The 16,656-nt window shown below is 49.6% G+C and overlaps 1 protein-coding gene across 2 annotated transcripts in view; it reads right to left on the bottom strand.

Moving 5' to 3' along the window:
- The window catches only part of NT5E (5'-nucleotidase ecto), a 47,286-nt gene extending 32,439 nt beyond the window's left edge, over window positions 1-14,847 (bottom strand). Inside the window, exons 1-4 of one of the 2 annotated variants that reach the window (XM_090036078.1) lie at window positions 14,282-14,355; window positions 13,814-14,057; window positions 7,920-8,142; window positions 6,281-6,469 (exon numbers count right to left, since the gene is read on the bottom strand). In XM_090036078.1, the coding sequence (XP_089892204.1) occupies window positions 6,281-6,469; window positions 7,920-8,142; window positions 13,814-14,002 (601 nt within the window). In that variant the 5' untranslated portion in view covers window positions 14,003-14,057; window positions 14,282-14,355. Of the gene's footprint in view, window positions 1-6,280; window positions 6,470-7,919; window positions 8,143-13,813; window positions 14,058-14,281 lie in introns of both variants that reach the window. The other variant, XM_090036084.1, reaches the window with a different exon arrangement.
- Window positions 14,848-16,656: the final 1,809 nt, after the last annotated feature.

Below are 16,656 nucleotides of genomic sequence, written 5' to 3'. Positions count from 1 at the left end.
AGGGAGCATACACCCAATGGAAAGGAGGGGACATCACCAGGGATGACTATACAGTTGCTCAGGGATGTAGGGAGCAGTCAGGAAGGCCAAGACGGAGATGGAACTGGGACTAGCTTCCCGTATTGAGGACAATAAGAAGTCCTTCTTTAAATACATAGGGGGTAAAAAGAAGGTTCCAGGTAATGTGGGGCCCCTGCAGGACACATTTTGGTCATCACACCAGACGACAAAGCCAACATATTTAACAATTTCTTTGCCTCCATCTTCCTAAGCAGGGACCGGAATAGTCACCCCCCACCGGGCCCCCCTCAGGCCCCAGGGGAGACACACCTAGGCCAAGGGTTAGTGAGGAACTAGTTAGGGAACTTCTGGAGGGACTGGACGTATTCAAGTCAGCCGGTCCAGATGATCTTCACCCCAGAGTATTAAAGGAATTGGCTGAGGTCATTGCGGGACCCCTGGCACGGCTTTATGAGCATTTGTGGTGCTCTGGTGTGGTGCCAGAGGACTGGAAGAGGGCCAATGTGGTTCGCATGTTCAAAAAGTGGAAGAAGAAGGACCTAGGAAACTATAGGCCAGTTAGTCTTACCTTGATCCTGGGCAAGCTTTTTGAGAAAATAATTCTGGCGCACATCCATGAGGCGCCAGCAGGGAAAGTCATGCTTAGGGGAAACCAACATGGCTTCATTAGTGACAGGTCCTGTCAGACCAACCTGGTGGCCTTCTATGATCAGCTCACCAAATCATAAGATGCAGGGGTAGCGGTGGACATAGTCTTCCTGGACTTTCGGAAGGCCTTTGACAATGTTTCTCACCCTGTTCTCATTAAGAAACTGGGGGATTGTGGTGTCAGCACCCACACAGTCAACTGGGTCACCAACTGGCTTGAGGGCTGCACCCAGAGAGTGGTGGAGGATGGGTCATTTTTGACCTGGAGGGATGTGGGCAGTGGAGTTCTGCAGGGCTCGGTCCTCGGGCCCGCACTATTCAACATCTTCATCAGTGACTTGGACGAGGGGGCAAATAGCACCCTGTTCAAATTTGCTGATGACACTAAGAGGCAAAGTGCTGCTCGACCTGGTACTGGCTACGGGGGACAACCTAATCGGCGACCTAGTGATCGATAGGAAGCTGGGTGACAGTGACCACAAGCTGATCACCTTCACCATCTGCCGTAAAGCTGGCAAGTCAGTCAGCAACACAGAAGTCCTTGACTTCAGAAAAGCCGACTTTGACAAGCTCAAGAGGTTTGTCGGTCAGGCCCTTAGGGACCATGACCCCAAGGAGATGGGAGTTCAAGAAGAGTGGTTGCTTCTCAAGGAAGCGATCCTCAGTGCACAAGCTAAATCTATTCCAACATGGAGGAAAGGCAGCAAGAAGGCACAGCAGCCCTCCTGGCTCTCCAGGGACCTAGCGGACCTCCTGCGGCTAAAAAGGAAAGCCTACAAAGGATGGAGGACGGGATTCACCTCCAAGGAGGATTATTCTGCACTGGTCCAGTCCTGCAGGGAGCAAACCAGGGAAGCCAAGGCTGCAACTGAACTCCAACTAGCTTCAAGCATCAAGGACAACAAAAAGTCCTTTTTCAGATATGTGGGGAGCCGGAGGAAAAGCAAGGGCAATGTTGGACCCCTGCTAAACCAGATGGGGCAACTGACAACTGACGCCCAGGAAAAAGCCAACCTATTAAATAGGTACTTTACATCAGTCTTTCATCAGTCCCATGGGACGCCCATGCCTGCTATGGGACAGGGAGATCTGGGAGATGGGGATCCCCTACCCTCCATCAATGCTGACCTCGTGAAGGAACACCTTGAGAAGCTGGATACCTTCAAGTCAGCTGGCCCTGACAACCTGCACCCCAGGGTACTCAAGGAGCTGCCAAGCATCATAGCTCAGCCCCTGGCATGGATCTTTGAAAACTCCTGGCGCTCTGGTGTAGTGCCCGAAGACTGGAAGAAGGCCAATGTGGTGCCAATCTTCAAGAAAGGGAGGAGAGTGGATCCGGCTAACTACAGGCCCATTAGCCTGACTTCTATCCTGGGGAAGATCTTAGAAAAGTTTATTAAGGAGGCCATCCCTTATGGACTGGCCCAGGCTAACATCCTAAGGGATAGCCAGCACGGGTTTGTTGCGGGTAGGTCTTGTTTGACCAATCTCATTTCCTTCTATGACCGGGTAAACTATCACCTGGACGAGGGAGAAGAGATTGATGTGATATATCTTGACTTCAAAAAAGCTTTTGATCTGGTATCCCATGATCACCTCTTGGCCAAACTGGCCAGTTGTGGCTTTGGCTCCACCATGATCCGCTTGCTGGGAAATTGGCTCCGTGGTCGGACCCAGAGGGTTGTAATTGATGGCAGTCACTCATCATGGTGCCCTGTGACCAGTGGGGTCCCTCAAGGCTCTGTCTTTGGACCCATACTGTTCAACATCTTCATTAATGATGTGGACACTGGAGTCAGGAGTGGACTGGCCAAGTTCACCGATGACACCAAATTTTGGGGCAAAGCATCCACGCCAGAAGATAGGCGGGTGATCCAGGCTGACCTGGACAAGCTCAGCAAATGGGCGGACGAGAACCTGATGGTGTTTAACACCGAAAAATGCACGGTTCTCCACCTTGGAAGGACAAACCTGCAGCATCCTTATAGGCTCAGCAGTGCTACGTTGGATAGCACTACAGAAGAAAGAGACTTGGGGGTCATCATTGACCACAAGATGAACATGAGCCTGCAGTGCGATGCTGCGGCTAATAAAGCGACCAAAATGCTGGCTTGCATCCATAGATGCTTCTCAAGCAAATCCTGGGACATCAATCTCCCCTTGTACTCGGCCTTGGTGAGGCCGCGGCTGGAGTACTGGATCCTATAACCCCAGCTGACTTCCTGCCCTTTGGGCAGGGGGCTGGACTCAATCTCCCGAGGTCCCTTCCAGCCCTGATGTCTATGAAATCTATGTGGGGGGATGTGGGCAAGCTAGAAGGGAGGAATAGGCTGCAATCAGACCTAGACAGGTTATGGGGTGGGCAGATAAGAATAGGATAGGATTCAACACTGACAAGTGCAAAGTGATGCACCTGGGGAGGAACACCTGGCACCATACCTACAGGCTGGGGAACTCCCTTCTTGTCAGTACAGAGGCGGAAAAGGATCTTGGAGTCATCGCTGAATCCAAGATGAACATGGGCAAGCAGTGTGGGGATGCAGTCAGGAAGGCCAACCGTACCTTGTCATGCATCCACAGATGCATCTCAAGCAGGGACAAGGAGGTGATCCTCCCCCTCTATGCAGCACTGGTCAAGCCGCAGCCGGAGTACTGCGTCCAGTTCTGGGCACCACACTTCAAGAGGGATGTGGACAACATGGAGAGGGTCCAGAGGAGAGCCACTCGCATACTCAGGGGGCAGCAGGGAAGGCCCTATGAGCAGAGGCTACAGGATCTGAACCTGTTCAGCCTCCACAAGAGAAGGCTGAGGGGGGATCTAGTGGCCTGTTACAAACTGGTCAGGGGGGATCAGCAGGCATTCGGGGAGTCCCTGTTCCCCCAAGCACTGCCAGGAGTGACCAGGAATAATGGTCACAAGCTGGTAGAGGGTAGATTTAGGCTAGATGTCAGGAGGCGCTACTTCACAGTCAGGGCGGCTAGGATCTGGAACCAGCTTCCAAGAGAAGTGGTGCTGGCTTCTATCGTGGGGGTCTTTAAGAGGTTAGATGTACACTTTGCTGGGGTCGTCTGACCCCAGTACTCTTTCCTGCCATGGCAGGGGGTCGGACTAGATGATCTACTCAGGTCCCTTCCGACCCTAGAAACTATGAAACAGCAGGTCCCTTGGCCTCGCTCAGCCCAGGCACAAGGGGCAGCCCAGGCTGTGGCACATGCAGCTGATCCTGCTGCTCCTGGGTCCACAGCAGGCCTGGGGCAGCACAGCAGCTGGACTCATTTCCTGGCAGCCCCAGTAGCAATGGCTCCTTCCAACTGCCGCTGCCAGTCTCTGCTGCCACTGCCGGACCCACCCCCACTGCCTGGGCTCCCTGGCCTGTCCAACCTGCACCTCTGCCAGGGTTGCTGGACTGAGCAGGGGGGGTAGCGTATCCATGGAGACTGACTGGGACTCCTGTGGTCAGGATTCTCACAACAAGGCAGATGGGAGGGGCCAGGAGTGGACAGGGAGCATCGTCTAGGAGTGGGATGGGCAGGCAGGGGCCGAAGCCAGGATCACGGGGTGGTGACAATGTGGGGCTGTGCTGGAAATGGATCAGAGCTCTGCTCCAGGCTCGGGCCCCATGCTGTCACTGCTCTGTGATTCCAGCCCTGCGCACCTGTCCCACTCCCTGCCTGCCCATGGCCTCATCCCATCCATCTGGCCACATGTACTCTGCCTGTCTGCTCTGGAAGCAAGTCCAGCTACCACACAGCCCTAGCCCTGCTGCACTCCTGGGGGTGGTGGGACTGGCCTTATGTGCCATGGCCCAGGGTGCCTCCTGTGCCTGAGCTGAATGGGCTGGAGGGCCACTAAGAGAGTTTTAGTGAGCTACTGTGTATGTCAGGGAGGAAGCTGTGCTGACTTGGCTCACCAACAGCTCACCAATACTCCCTAAGTGGCCCTCCAGCCCAAATAATTGCCCCGCCATGTAGTAAACCAGGGGAGAATTTGTTGCGATTCATTCCTTTCAGGATAGGAGGTGTGTATCTCATGCTATTTCTGTTCTTAGTGTCTGGTAACAAATAAGGAATACATTATGGTTAGGCTACCTAGATCAAATCCCTTGAATATTTTAAAATGTGCAGCCTGCTGAGCATGCTCAACAGGGAGGTAAAGGGTAAACTTTGCTATATAAATCCAAACCGTGCCAAAAATTGCAGTTTCATGGCTATGTAAGTGCTGCTTAAATGCATAAAAATGAATAGGTTTTTAGCCCCCAATTCCATATACAGTCAAACACTCTTTTCACTAGGAAATACAGCTGGCAAAGTTATAGGACGTCTGAGTCTTTCCATGCTGCCTGATCTCTTTGCTGTATAGGTGATGCTTTGAATTACACACTCTTGCTGTAGTCCTCAGTCAATGCCACTATGTTTTATGCACATAATAATACAGTGCAATAATAATTCCATCTGGACTGTAGCAACTAGATCTTTATTAAATGCACTGTGTTCTGTGCTGCCATTTGTAACCATGTAGCCCACTGTGCTCAGTGCTGTTGCTCACTCCCCAAGCGTACAGAGCTTCTTGGAAGCTTATAGGTGTCACCTTCCAAATTATCCCGCCTACAACTCCCATTCCAATCTGCAGGTTGTTATCAAGACAACCAAGACTAACTGGATATGAATTCCTTGCATCATGGCACCATTCTCAGATGCATGATACTACAGTAACGTTTTTCAAAGTCCTATTTTTCATGTGCAGTAGTGTAAGGCAGATATTGATAAAATCAAATCAACTGAACAAGGTAATATGGCTTTCATTTTACAGCAGCCAAATCTCCAGCTGTTTTCATAGAATCAATGTGTCGGAAGAGACCTAGACAGATCATCTAGTCCAACCCCCTGCCACGGGCAGGAAGGAGCACTGGGGGTGGCAGGGGTCATAAGACCCCAGCCAGATGCCTATCCAGTCTCCTCTTGAAGATTTCCAGGGAAGGTGAGAGCACCACCTCTCTGGGAAGCCTATTCCAGGCTCTGGCCACCCTTACAGTGAAGTAGTTCTTCCTAATATCTAACCTAAACCTATCCTCCCTCAACTTATGGCCATTGTTCCTGGTGACTCCAAGGGGGGCCCTGGTGAACAGACTTTCCCTGAGTCCCTGTTGGTGGCCCCTGATAAGATTGTAGGCAGCCACAAGATCCCCCCTCAGTCTCCTCTTGCGGAGACTGAAGAGATTCAGGTCCCTCAGCCTCTCCTCACAGGGCTGGCCATGGAGGCCCACAACCATACGAGCGGCCCTCCTCTGGACCCTCACCAGAACTGGACACAGTACTCCAGCTGTGGCCTGACCAGCGCTGCATTGAGGGGGAGCAAGATCTCTCTGGACCTGTTAGTGATGCCCCTGTTGATGTATGACAGGGTGTGGTTGGCTCTGCCTATTTTAAATTAGTATAGTTTGATTGCAGTCACCACCTAAAGATACAGCCAAAATATTTAGTTATCAGTAGAACATATTTTCTCAAATTCTCTTACTTCAATAAGGATTTCCTTTAATTAACAATCAGTTTTTTCAACTGACAATCATTTTAAGGCCTACTGTAGAAACACTTTCAGTAAGAGCAAAATTACCTGTATACAGAAATGTGTTTGTATGTCCCCCAACAACAATATCCACTCCTCTCACTTTTTGAGCAATTTGTTGGTCCACCAAAAAGCCAGAGTGTCCTAGTGCAATAATTTTGTTCACTCCCAAATTGATAAGTTTGTCCACTTGTGGTTGCAATGCTTCAATTTCATCTTCAAACATGATATCATCTCCTAAAAAAGATGTAAGATATTTATTAATGCTTAGAGAAGTAAGAAAAGAACCCCCTAAGATAATTTATTAGTGGTGGCTGGATTCAGTAGTGCAATGGAGGCCTCCAAAGTAAAGGTACATTTATCAGTACATATCAGATAAGCACCGATATAAGGAAAACTGACATTATCAGCAATTGACTTTTTTGGCTGAAATGGCTGATAATGTTGCCGATAAATGCCCTGTGCATAGGTCACCAGGAGTGCAGCCCACCAGTGAGAAGAGCAGTGTCAGGTTGGTAGGTCTGTTGTAGGGGAAAGGGAGGGAATGGGTGTGGGGGGACAGATCGAGGCCCCCACGGTGAAGAAGGAAGGGAGGGAGTGGGGCTGGGGCAGGGAAAAGGGCAGGTGCTGGCCAGCCAGGGCAGGGCACAGGATGGGACAGAGCCATGAGTGGCTCATCTGGGGGACACGGGGGGAGCAGCTCCCGCCTCTACACACACTTCGAGAATGCATGTGGGCACGTGCCCCTGGATCTGTGAGCAGAGCAAGGGTGGGCTGCTACTGCAGGCTGGGGCCAGGGTTATGCTGGGCTCTTTCTGGCGGTGGGTGGGGCTGGGGCTGCAGGCAATCCTGGAGTGGCTGCAGCCACTTCCTGTAGCCCTGCTCCCTGCAACCCCAGGACAAGATGCTCGCAGCTCCGTCCTGTGCCCTGCCCTGCCCTGGTTGGGCAGCGCCCACCACTGCCTGAGCCCCAGCCCCACTCCCACCCTCACTGCAGAGGCCTCGATCTGGCCCCCCACCACACCCCTTCCGTCCCCCAGCCCATTCCCCCACAACAGACTTTTCAGCCACTTACCTACTCTCCAAGCTGCTGGGTTGTATATCAGTGATCAGATTGGTATCAGCTCAAAAAATTTCTATTGGTACACCCCTACTTCAAAGAAAAGTACCAGCTGGCTGCTGGCTACAGGCTACTCTTTAAGGTTTCCTTTGCTCATTGTTTCCACCTGTTTATGTTGGCAGCCTTATGTACAAAGAATATTGCTGGATGACAATGGGAACATGAGGATGGAGTGTTTCAATGGGCTTATAATTTATTAAAGTATTCTAACAGCAGTTTTAGACTGCAGAAGTGACAACAAACAGTACCGGTAGCACAGAAGGCATACTGATAATAGATAGTAACCTTGTAACGTGAAGTTGTCTGGATATCTAAACTCTTCAGAGGTTCCTGTTCAGAGGAAGTCCTGGAACATTACTTGATTTTTTGGTAACTATGGTGAGTTCCTAGAAGAAACTACTAGGAATAAATCAGCGCTATGTAGGCACAATGTAGAATTCAGAGTCACGCTGAATCTTATTTTATAAGTTAGGGAACTGGAAGGACTTCACATTACGGAAGATTGCTGGATCTAGTCCATTTTTAAAAATGCTTGGACTATTCTTGCAATTCTAGAAGAAAGCATACCTGGATTTGAAAGAAAAGAAGTCTCCTTTGTGGTATAGCCAACAATTCCAATTTTTTCTGAACCCACATTTACTATTTTGTAAGGTAGGATATATCCAGTGATGTTGCTTGCTATTGTTTTTTTTGCCTTAATGTTGGCACTCAGGATAGGAAAATTCACATTTTTAAGTAACGGATTCAATAATCCATCCAACCCATTATCAAACTCGTGGTTCCCCAAGGCCTAAATGAAAAACAAAGAGAAAAATTATGTTAGATTCCATCTCAAAATTACTATTAATGCTCTCTCACAAGTAACATACTGGGCATGCTCTACCAAACTTTGTTTGACAGAACAACAATATTTTGTTCTGGAGTGACAACATCCTGTCATGTTCTGAATAAAGTTCTGTTGTTTCTCACTAACACAAGCATGCTATATATAATTCTTATCTTTTCTTCTGTTTCTTCTCTTATAGACCTTCTCCCCTTCCCTTCTGCTTTTTCTATTGATCTCATTACTTATGCTAGTGCCTGGAATCAAGCAAAAGCACCAAGCCAGATGCTTTGATTGAGGTGATAAGTGTGTAGCAGAATGTGCAGATTCAAAAACGTGAATGCTCCTGCTGTGATAATTATGACTAGAGATGGCCCAGTAGGGAGATAGGATGGATGTCAGAACTACTGAACATCTCTCTGCAGGTACAAAGCTTGACTGGTCAATGTGAAGAAGCTTGAAACTCCTTTAAACGGGGGTTGGTAAGACTAAAGTTAACATGCAACAGTGGGGATACTCGAACAACGCAAACATCACATGCAAATGCGGAGGAAACTTCCAGACTAATGAATGCCAACTGGTCTGCCCACATATTGGAGAGTCATGCACCAATAAGGACCTTGCTAAGGCTACAGGATCAAGCAATGATCAAGATCAAGCAAATGTGCCCATTTTTTAACTTAAATTTGAACACGATGATATCCTACTTTGGCATGTTTGCTGTGGACAAAAATCAAATTCTAATATTGGCATAAAACAGGGTAGGAGCATCTGTATCTTTATATTCTTAAAACAGTACCAAGAATAAAGCGTACTAATACACACCCTGGATGACTCTGGGTATGTCTACACTGTCTCAGCCTGTGCTAGAGAGCACTACTGAGAAAACACACCCCCATCACCTTACTCATGATCCATGCACACCAAATGCTGGAAAAAAACACAAATGTAGCTTCCATGAGCACTAATAAACATGTAAGACATGGAGTGCAACAGAACTGGTTGTACTCTGTGCAGGCACCAATAGTCCCTGCTTTACATGTTTTCATTCATTGGTGGGCCCAGAATAAAAGCAAGGGTGTTTTCATGACAATGCTCCCTAGAATGGCTGGAAGTGATGTAGACATGCACTTTGTCTCTGAACTGGAGGGAACAGAGCTAGGAAAACCAGGCTGTCACTTTCTGTTCAAAGACAAGAATGCAAGCAACATGTTTATTTTGTATTTGGAAAGTACAGTGATTTCATTAATAAATGTCAGAGTAGTAATAGTACAGTATGTTATCTTTAAATGTAAGATGTGCTTTAAAAGAGTAGAAAATTCACGTACAGACTGTGGTTCTTAATGTACTGACTGATATTTTGGTAAACTTTATTTGCATTACAACATTATATAGCCAAGTATTGCCAGAAAAAAAGCAATATGGTATATACCAGTATAAATAAAAATAATTTATTTGTATTTCATACCCCTACATTCTTAAAACCATACCAAGAATGAAGAGTATGATCTATGAAAGTCAACAGCAGAATTACCCTGGCAGTCAGTGAATTAATGGTCCTTCTTCCCCCAACCCTTTCTCTGGAAAGCTAGTATCAATGTTTCATCAGTCAGTACAGAACACTGTATATACTTGCTCTACTCAGCTGAAGCATTCCCGTGTATTTTGGGAAATGCTGTTCCAGTCTACCATAAACTTCTGGCAAGCTTTCAGTCCTGAGAGAGATCATACCAAACCTACACAGAAAAGAACTATAGTTACTTCACATTCCCGCTGCTTTAGACTCTACCTGTATTGCAGGTGCCTTTAATGAAGACTGAATTTTGCAAAATAAAATGCAAAAGAACACTTACAAATCTAAAAGAATGCACTTTGGTTGCCAGCCATATACTATACGGATCTCTCTATCGCAGTGGTTTTCAACCTTTTTTCATTTACAGCCTCCTGAAACACTTCAAATGGAGGTGCAGACCCCTTTGGAAATATTGAAGGAGGTGTGGACCCCTTTGAATTGTAAGTGTGAATATTCACATACTTCTGATTGATCATAGTCACCTTTTGCCCCTTAGGCATAGTCTGTGGACCACCGTTTGATGGCAGCAGAAGAAAAAAAAGGTATTTAATTTTTTTGCTTGTTATGGGGAAAAAAATCCTTATAGACCAAATAAAGGTCTAGATCAGCATGGTAAAATAAGAATGCACATTTCTATCACCATTCAAGACACTGTGACCTCTCAACACTTTGAGGTCTGCAGGCAGAACTGGAAGGACTTGAAAGACAATCCTTTATTCAAATGTGGTGCAGATGTGGGAGGATATGCAAGAATAGGGAAGGGCACAACAACAAAAATCCCCAAGCCATATTCCCTTGCTCTGGCTTTCCCAATCACCATGCAAGTTCCTAGCTCCAATGCATGCCCAATAATTTTCTTGTGCTGCTCCAACTTCTCCCTAGGCTCTCCTGCCTGTACCCTAGAACAATATCCTGGACCTAAGGCTCTCCCCCTCCCCCTACTAAAGCCCCTCTTCAGGTCCAACAGGGCTCGGGAAACTGCCATGGCAGAACATGCAGTGTGGAATGGGGCATAACGTTCCTCAGATCCCAACCACGCCTTTGATACTTTAACATCTTCCAAGGATGAGAAATGTCTTCAAAACAAGACCACTGGGAACAAAGCATGAAGAACCAAGGAGCAGCACACACCCACAGTTCCACACACATATTTCCCAGAAAGGTTAGGCAAGGAAATACATGAAGCCTGCCTAAACTCCTTCCAACTGGGAGGGGCAGCTTGCAGACCTCTCTCTTTCTCTCTTGAGTCTTCCCTGAAGTCTTACCCCAGTTCCCCCTCTCCCTTTCTACCATTGTATTCAAATCACTATCTCCATTTTAAACACTGTTTTTTAAAGGATGTCTCGCACATCCTTTCACAGCATCTGTTGAAGTAAGCTCCAGCTCTCAGAAAGTTTGTGCTATTTATGCATCTCATTTAGTTAGCTTATAAGGTGCAAATTTACCCTGCCTCCTGCTTAATTTCAGACTGACAGGGCTAACTATGCGTCTCCTCTCTGAATGTCAACAACTTTCTTCACTGACACCCTGTGGGCAACTTCCCTCTGTTCACCCCAAGCCACCTCTCTCTCACTGGTTTGTTAGATCAGCCCTACAGGTTTTTTGATCTATCTTTTCCCAGTCTCTGCAAATCAGCCCTCTCTGCGGGGATTCCAGGCACTGGGAAATTGTGTTCAAGATGCTCTTATCTAAGCTATTGTTTTATCCTTCCTTTACATACAAAGGATCCAACTATAACAATCTCTTTCAAGCCCTTTCAAGGCTGCCTGTGATTTAACTCTATGCATTCAGCAGAGCAAACCTGGGAATGAAGGAGTGCAGCCTGATACATGATAGTCACAATGCAACACCAAACCTTATGCATCAGTGGGTGTGTCTACACATACACAAATGCATCATTACTATGGCACAGTTAAGTTTAGTACCTCTAACATGAGGTACTCACTAAATGTGCAGTAGCTGACGCATTAGCAAAGGCACACTCTTTTCCTGACGTTCAGTGCGCAGCAAACTAATTCTACTGCACATTAGTACATTAGCACAGCTTTTGCCGTGATGCACGAATGTGCAGTAGAATTAGACCTCTGTGCATTAAGTGTCTCGTGTAGATGCACCCAGTTAGTTTAAAAACAAACTAGCTAACAAAACTAATAACAAGAGAAAGTTCGTTTCCACACAGCATGAATCAGAACGTCTTTGACCTTCAATACTGCAGGTGGCAAGTTGGAGAGGCCCAGTGGAAAAAACCCTGGTTGTACCCAGTTCCCTCTCCCTTTCAGCATCCACTCCCCGCCCTTGTGTGACAAAGGAGATCGGGCAAGATGACCTGTGATCTGGCTCAGTAAATGCCAGCTCTTATGATGATGCACCACACCATCTGCAACTTCCTTTTCAAAATCCTAGATCCCCCCAGGCTCTCTGCAGATCTGATTCAGTGCAAATTGTCCCTGCCTGACTTCAGCCTGACAGGGAAGTCATGCAGCATGTAATGAAAGTTTGAGATTCACTGCCACCAGATGCTGTGGAAGCTGACAGTTTAGACGGATTCAAAAAAGGACTGGCTGGACAAATTCTTGGAAAAAATGCACATCAATAGCTGTTGAACATAGGAATGAGGGCTACAGCCTCCGAGTGGGAACTTCCTAAATCTTAAATGCTGGAGGCTACAAGTGAGTGAAGAACAGGAAAAAAACCCTGGTCATAGCCTTTTCACTCTCCCTTCCAGCATCCACTCTTTGCCAATGTGTGACAAGCATTTTAACATGCCGTTCCAGAACAGAGGCCAAAGCCCACGAAGTAGACCTATAAGCCCCACTTGATGAGGGGGGCCACTGGCATATTTATGACATGGGCGTATTTGATTGGCATTAAAACCATGCACCATCAAGTAAAGCTAAAAGACCTCCGTAATCTGAGGGGGCACTAAGTACACATCAAGTGATTACAGGGGGCAACTAAAGAAAAAAAACAGGGAACTGAGGGGTAAAGTTTATAAACAAGTGCACCAAGAGCTGGGGGGGACACTGCGTGACTCAGGCCTATTTAACACATATCGGTAGTATGGGCCTTCCACCCACAAAGCAACAGTTACCCAACAGCTGCTTCTGTTAGCAGCGGGGGATATGTGCCAACTCAATTTGTGGAACAAATAAGAAAAACAGGGAAAGAAGTGAGAGTCAAAGGTTCAAAACGAGTACGCCAAGAGGGGACACTGAGCAGAGCACACCAGCCATCGAACGAGTCCAAAGAGCCAGTGGACACAGCCCGGTGAAACCGCACAGAGACAGGAACAGACGAGGAACAGGAAAGCTGCCCTGCGGTCCCTGAGGTTCTCCTGGCCACAGCCTCCCTCCTGCTGAGATAAGTGGCAAGCTTGGCTGAGGCCAGGAATATCCCCGTGACACACCTATTTGTTGCTTAGGGACCCTGAGCCAGCGCCCACAAGGAAATGCTACAGGTCTCCCTTAGAAACGGAAGCCACTAGCCAGGCAATAACTGAATGCTTGAGACAACTAAAGATAAAGCAGGGGCAGGAGTTATGGTCGAAGGTTTTAAATTAGCGTGCCAGTAGCAGAGCACACCCGACAGCCCACGCATGAGTCCAAGGAGCCAGTGGATGCTGCCCAGCAAAACTCTACCCAGAGACAGGAATGGACGAAGGACAGGAAAGAGGCCCCACAGTCCCCGGGGTCCTCCCAGCCACAGCCTTCTTCGCGGTGGGATGGATGGCGAGCTTGGCTAGGGCCAGGAGGATCCACGTGCCACAGAAGACTAGGCAAGACGGAGCTGGATCTGACCCAGCAAAAGGCATTTCTGCTCCAGCCCCTGGCTCCATCTGCAGCTGAACACGGGCTCTGACCCGCCTCAAACAGGCCGGGGACGGCGCTTTCCGCGCAGCCGTTCCCTCCTGGCCACCGGCACGGCCCGGCGGGCACAGTGGCCACTGTGTGGGGCCTTCAAGTGGGGCAACGGGTTGTTGTTTTTTTAAAGGAAAATTGTGCTTGTCCCAAGTCAAATCAATTCCAAATCCGTGAGTCATTCAAGAGCCATATCTGGTCCTACTACCTGCAAACTTCCTCCACTGCAGATGTTTCCAAATCCTCTGGCAGGCGTCCTGCGTGCAGTGCAGGCCCCGGCCCGGAGGCCTGGGGCTCGGGTGCCCCCACGGAGTTTCGGCTGCCCCCCGCTGTACGGAGCAAGCTGGGAACAACTCTCCCGTTTCCAGAAAGCTGGTGTAAAGCCACGATCTTCCATGGGGAAGTGAAGGCCGGAGGCTACCTACGCCTTACCGGGGTCCGGGTACTACGCCCTGCCAAGACAGAGGTCTTCCCCTGCAGCTAGGAAAGCCACCTTAGTGGTCCCGGTGTTTCCCCTGCCGGCAAGCGGGACTCCAGCCGCGTGGGACCCTGCCTGCCGGCCCCAGAGCCGGGCTAAACCCAGACGGCGCCCGCCGCCGGGGCACGAGAGGCGCCCTGCGGAGCCGCGCAGCCCGCCCGCTCCCGCTCCCGCTCCCTCCCGGCCCCGGCCCCCTACCATGGCGTCGTAGCCCAGGCGGTTCATGAAGAAGGCCACCTCTTCGCCCCGGTAGTAGCTGAACCAGACGGTGCCCTGGTACTGGTCGCCCGCGTCCAGCAGCAGCACGTGGGGGTGCCGGGTGCGGAGCCGGCGCACGGCCTCCAGGCGCCGCGCCGCCCCGCCGTAGCAGTCCCCCGCGCCCGCGCTGCACCTGCCCGCCTCGCGGCCCGCCGGCTCCACGCGGCCGTGCACGTCGTTGGTGTGCAGCAGCGCCAGCCGCACCGCGCCGCCCGCCGCCCGCGCCACGCACAGCGCCACGCACAGCCCCAGCGCGCCCGGCCCCATGGCTGCGCCGCCGCCCGCCCGCCGGGAGGAGCCGCGCCGCGCAGCCCGCGCCGCGCAGCCCGCGCTTCTGCGCCCAGGCGCGGAGCGGCCCTGCGGGCGGGGCGGGCGAGGGCGGCGGCTTGCACGGGGGTCGTGTCCGGAGAACTGCCCACCGCTGGCTCGCACCGGGCTCCCGTGTCGCCCAGGGGTGCAGCGGGGGCGGCAGCTGGGCGTGAACAGGCTCCGGCACTGAAGGGCTGGGGCGTCCCAAGCCCCGCACTCCCTGCTGATGCCCCTTGCCTCCAAAAATTAGCCAGATGGTTTGGGTTTTTTTAGTTTGACTTTTAAGACGCTTATCCTGCTGGGTTCCTCTGTCCCTAGCTGACTTCCTGCCCCTTGGGCAGGGGGCTGGATCCGATGATCTTGCCCAGGTCCCTCCCCGTCCTGTTGTCCAAAAAACCTACGTCTAAACTGCCAGCTTCCACCCAACTGGGTGGCAATGAGCTGTACGCTTTCATTGCGGGTTGTGTGGGAAAAGACCTTCCTTGTCAGGCTGGGTCCATTTGCACTGAGTCAGATCTAGAGAGAGCCCTGGGAGACCTAGGATTTGGAAAAGGGGGTTGCAGAGGGTGCGGTTCAGGATGGTAAGGATTGCCACTTGCTGAGTCAAGCACAGGTCCCTCTTTACCAATCTTTTGCATCACCTTGGGATAGGAAGTGGTTACCAAAAGGGAGAGGGAACTGGGTTTTTTCCCCACCCATCTCTTTCCCTCGCAGCCTTGAGTATTTAAGGTTTAGGAAGTTCTGGTTCTGTGGCTGTGCCCCTAACTCCCATGCTCAGCAGCTCCTGATGCCCCTTTCCTCCAAGAATTCGTCCAGTTCCTTTCTAAATCGGGCTAAACTGGCCATGTCTACGTGAGACAATACTGTGCAGTAGCGCTGGGGGGCACTAACCATGACATGGCATTACTGCACAGTAGTGTCAAGACAACAACCGGTTACTGCACAGTCGTTTAGTCCTTGATTATGCATGTACCAAATGCCTGCATGGTCAAAACTGCGCAGTCCACCACTTCTGTGGACACAGGCACTTCCACAACTGGTGGCAAGGACTTCCAAGCTTTCATTGCACACTGTGTGGAAAAGACCTTCCCTTTCAGGTAGCAAGGCAGGGTCAATTTGCACTGAATCAGGTCTGTAGAGAGCCCAAGTGGATCTAGGATTTGGAAAAGCAAGGTGCAGATGGTATGGTTCATCATCACCAGGGACCCTGGTTTTCTCTGATTTAAAAACATCCCTAATTTTCGGTTTAAAAAAAGTTACCTCAAATCCATATTTCTTCACAATTAAAATAAAACACAGCACTATGTGTAGATCCACTGTAGAGCCCACTGACTGACTTCAGTAGTTAGCTTCATCATCTGTCTTCTCATGTCACACGTATTTGTAGAAAGCTGCCAGCCCAGAAGTATGTTTCAGCTGTGCCCTTGCTTCGGCAAACTTGGGAGCACGTTTAACTTTTGAGCAAGTGCATACACGTTCAGAGGATCATAGGAAAGGAGGGTCCTCATGAAGTTATCTTGTAGGATCGTCCTTAACTCAACCAATCCAGCCAAGTACCTGTCCAACCTGCTCTTGAAAACTTCCAAGGATGGATATTCCACGGTTTTTCTAGGCAGCCTGTTCCAGTGCTTGGCCACCCTCACGGTCATAAAATCCCTCCTAATCTCCAACCTAAATTTCTCCTGCTGCAGTTTGACCCCCTTACTCCTAGCCCTGTCCCCTATAGCCATGGAGAAGACCCCATCTTCATTTCTTCTCAAGACTGGAACCTATAAACATACTTCCCTCCCTCACCAGAATAGAGCCACTTCCGAGCAAGGGAATATGCTCACAGCCTGCTGAATCTGACACAGAGCTGATGGAAGCTTCATTTTCAGGATCTTGCCTCTAAATCTTCTAGAGCAGTGGTTCCCAAACTCTGACCGATTGTGCGCCACCAATTTAAAATGATACAACCTTAAGTACCACCAGTGAATTTTTGTCATATAAAGTAATTATAATAAACC

The sequence above is a fragment of the Crocodylus siamensis genome, chromosome 1, assembly GCF_052110815.1.
Source record: "Crocodylus siamensis isolate JL-2025a chromosome 1, ASM5211081v1, whole genome shotgun sequence".
NCBI classification, from domain to species: Eukaryota; Metazoa; Chordata; order Crocodylia; family Crocodylidae; genus Crocodylus; species Crocodylus siamensis.
Note: the sequence above shows the minus strand (reverse complement) of the source record. Positions and strands in the feature narration are given on the sequence as shown.